Source organism: Palaemon carinicauda, chromosome 18 (assembly GCF_036898095.1).
Source record: "Palaemon carinicauda isolate YSFRI2023 chromosome 18, ASM3689809v2, whole genome shotgun sequence".
Classification (NCBI taxonomy): Eukaryota; Metazoa; Arthropoda; class Malacostraca; order Decapoda; family Palaemonidae; genus Palaemon; species Palaemon carinicauda.
The window spans coordinates 67,484,579-67,488,158 of NC_090742.1; the positions used below are offsets into that span (position 1 = coordinate 67,484,579).

The following is a 3,580-nucleotide window of genomic DNA, read 5'->3' on the forward strand; positions in this document are numbered from 1 at the left end:
GTAATTCAATCGTAATTCCAATCGTATTCAATCGTAATTCCAATCGTAATTCCCATCGTAATTCCAATCGTAATTCAATCGTAATTCCAATCGTAATTTAATCGTATTACCATCGTAATTCTATGGTAATCCCATGGTAATCCCATCGTAATCCCATCGTATTACCATCGTAATACTATCGTATCACCATCGTAATACCATCGTATTACCATCGCAATACCATCGTATTACCATCGCATTACCATCGCAATCCCATCGTAATCCCATCGCATTCCTTTCCTAACATTTACCATTTGCTTGCGATCCAACAGCCTTGCATGGCGACGTAGCGCCGTTCCTTTTGCTCGGGGAGACGGAGGCCGTCCTCTGCTTCACCGGGGATTCGCAGTGGCAGTTGGCCGCGTTGTGAGATCGACAGCGCTGTCGGACGGGAGACCGATGCCCTTTGGCGTGGGTGTTGCAGCAGGTTCCTGGCTGCTGCTGCTGGTCTGGAATGGGCGATGTGCTGGGCGAGGGTTCGGCCGACCTCCGTTCGATGACTTTTTCGACGATGCGCGATGGGGAAGTCCCCTTGAGTCTCAGGGTCGTGTTCCAGTTGCGGAACCTGGTGGAGATCACAGGAAGAAGTTATTAGAAATTTGGAGGGTTTCTCCAATTCCCCCCCTCCTCTGGTGTACTAATATTTGATATAAATGTTACTAGATAAACGAATATTTTAATTTTCTTTTACATAAACTCGTCAATGACTAGACAAAATAGTTTCAGAAGCTTGTGTACAAAGGACTTGATTAATTTTGTGAAACTTAATTATTTAGGCAAAAAACGTTTCAGAAGCTTGTGGGTGAAGGACTTGATTAATTTTGTGAAATTTAATTATTTAGGCAAAAACGTTTCAGAAACTTGTGGACAAAGGAGTTGATTAATTTTTGAAACTTAATTATTTAGGCAAAAAAGTTTCAGAAGCCTGTGGGCAAAGGACTTGATTAATTTTGTGAAACTTGATTATTTAGGCAAAAACGTTTCAGAAGCTTGTGGACAAAGGACTTGATTAATTTTGTGAAACTTGATTATTTAGGCAAAAACGTTTCAGAAGCTTGTGTACACAGGACTTGATTAATTTTGTGAAACTTAATTTAATTATTTAAGCAAAAACGTTTCAGAAGCTTGTGGACAAAGGACTTGATTAATTTTGTGAAACTTAATTATTTATTCAAAAACGTTTCAGAAGCTTGTTGACAAAGGACTTGATTAATTTTGTGAAACTTAATTACTTAGGCAAAAATGTTTCAGAAGCTTGTGGACAAAGGACTTGATTAATTTTATGAAACAATTATTTAGGCAAAAACGTTTCAGAAGCTTGTGGACAAAGGACTTGATTAATTTTATGAAACTTAATTATTTAGGCAAAAACGTTCCAAAAGCTTGTGTACAAAGGACTTGATTAATTTTGTGAAACTTAATTATTTAGGCAAAAACGTTTCAGAAGCGTGTGGGTGAAGGACTTGATTAATTTTGTGAAACTTAATTATTTAGGCAAAAACGTTTCAGAAGCTTGTGGACAAAGGACTTGATTAATTTTGTGAAACTTAATTATTTAGGCAAAAACGTTTCAGAAGCGACAAAGGACTTGATTAATTTTGTGAAACTTAGTTATTTAGGCAAAAACGTTTCAGAAGCTTGTGGGTGAAGGACTTGATTAATTTTATAAAACTTTTCTTTTTTTATTATCCTAGATATGAACTTGACGATATTGTCATTTTCTGTTTTAATGTAAAGATAGACTAAGGATCAATAATTAATACTGTACGTGAACATTACCGTTTGGCCTTTTTTCAATATTGGATTATGTTACTCTGTGTACTTTTTGACGTCATTACAAGATAACTTTGTTTACCTTTTGACGTCATTACAAGATAACTTTGTGTACTTTTTAACGTCATTACAAGATAACTTGATCTACTTTTATGACGTCATTACAGGATAAATTCGTCTACTTTTTGACGCCATTACAAGATAACTTGATCTACTTTATTACGTCATTACAGGATAACTTCGTCTACTTTTTGACGCCATTACAGGATAAATTTATCTACTTTATGACGTCTTTACAGGATAACTTTGTCTACTTTTTGACGTCATTACAAGATGAATTGATCTACTTTATGGCGTCATTACAGGATAAATTAATATACTTTATGATGTCATTACAGGATAAATTAATATACTTTATGATGTCATTACAGGATAACTTTGTCTACGTTTTGACGTCATTACAGGATAACTTGACTTACTTTTTGACGCCATTACAGGATAACTTGATCTACTTTTGACGTCATTAAAGGATAACTTTCCAATATATTTTTTGACGTCATTACAGGATAACTTTGTCTATGTTTTGACGTCATTACAGGATAACTTGATTCACTTTTTGACGTCATTACAGGATAACGTGATCTACTTTTGACGTCATTAGTGGATAACTTTCCAATCTATTTTTTAACGTCATTACATGATAACTTTGTCTACTTTTTGACATCATTACAAGTTAACTTGTTCCACTTTATGACGTCATTACAGGATAAATTGATCTACTTTATGACGTCCTTGCAGGATAACTTTATATACTTTATGACGTCATTACAAGATAACTTGATATACTCTTTGACACCATTAAAGGAAAACTTGATTGTCGGTTGATCATATCAGGAGCACATGGGCGCATAATTACTTGATGTCACGCGAACAACTAAGTTTAACTAAGAACAAAAGTCAGCGAGATGATATTCCAGTGTTAAGAGTATTACATATATAGGGACATTTTAAGAAAATCTCATATATCTTCTATAATTTTAGTCGGAGAGCGAAAATATGCGATGACCACATATATACCCATAAAACGACTCTATGCTGCAGTCTAACACAAAATCTGACACCGTAAATTTTGGGACATTTTTTCTGACCCCGGCCCTTACTAGATTCGGACCCCAAAAATAGGGCCTTTTTTCAAGAAATAACTCTCCTCACAAGAAAACTGAACTTACCTTTTTTGAGAATTGGTCAAACTTTTATCACAAGTGAAATACATCAGATTATAGTAAAGTGTATTAAGGAACAAGACGTTAAGGGTGAAGATGATAAATTAGACGTACCTGGAAGCCCATAGAACGTTGAACTTCATTTGAATAAAGTTTTGCTTGTGTAGGTTGAATTTACTCAAAGAGACAGGGTTTAACTGACCGTTTGTAATTGCACAGCGGTTCCCTTGCTTGTTTATACATATAATGTTCACATTTTATCAAGCAAAATTACTTAAAACTTGAAGGCGTTAAAAGAGAAAATCATGGAAACTTACTGTGCAATGACATCAGATCAGTTTTTGGGAGTGACATCTGGGTAAAGGCAAAACTTTTTGAAAATTGAAAATGATAATGACCAGGAATGGTTTATAATTTAAAAAGAAATAAGTTATTAATAATTACTAGGAATGGTTTACTTTAAGGGAAACTTTTTGAAAACATGCTTTTGAACTTATCCAGACAAATAGTTTATAATTTTAAGGGGAAAGAAGCATGCTAGAATC

General features: G+C 34.7%; 1 protein-coding gene across 1 annotated transcript in view; it reads right to left on the reverse strand.

Moving 5' to 3' along the window:
• Positions 1-279: 279 nt before the first annotated feature.
• The window catches only part of LOC137657347 (uncharacterized), a 23,115-nt gene continuing 19,814 nt past the window's right edge, over positions 280-3,580 (reverse strand). Inside the window, exon 3 of the mRNA XM_068391683.1 lies at positions 280-604. Within this exon, the coding sequence (XP_068247784.1) occupies positions 280-604 (325 nt within the window). The remainder of the gene's footprint in view (positions 605-3,580) is intronic.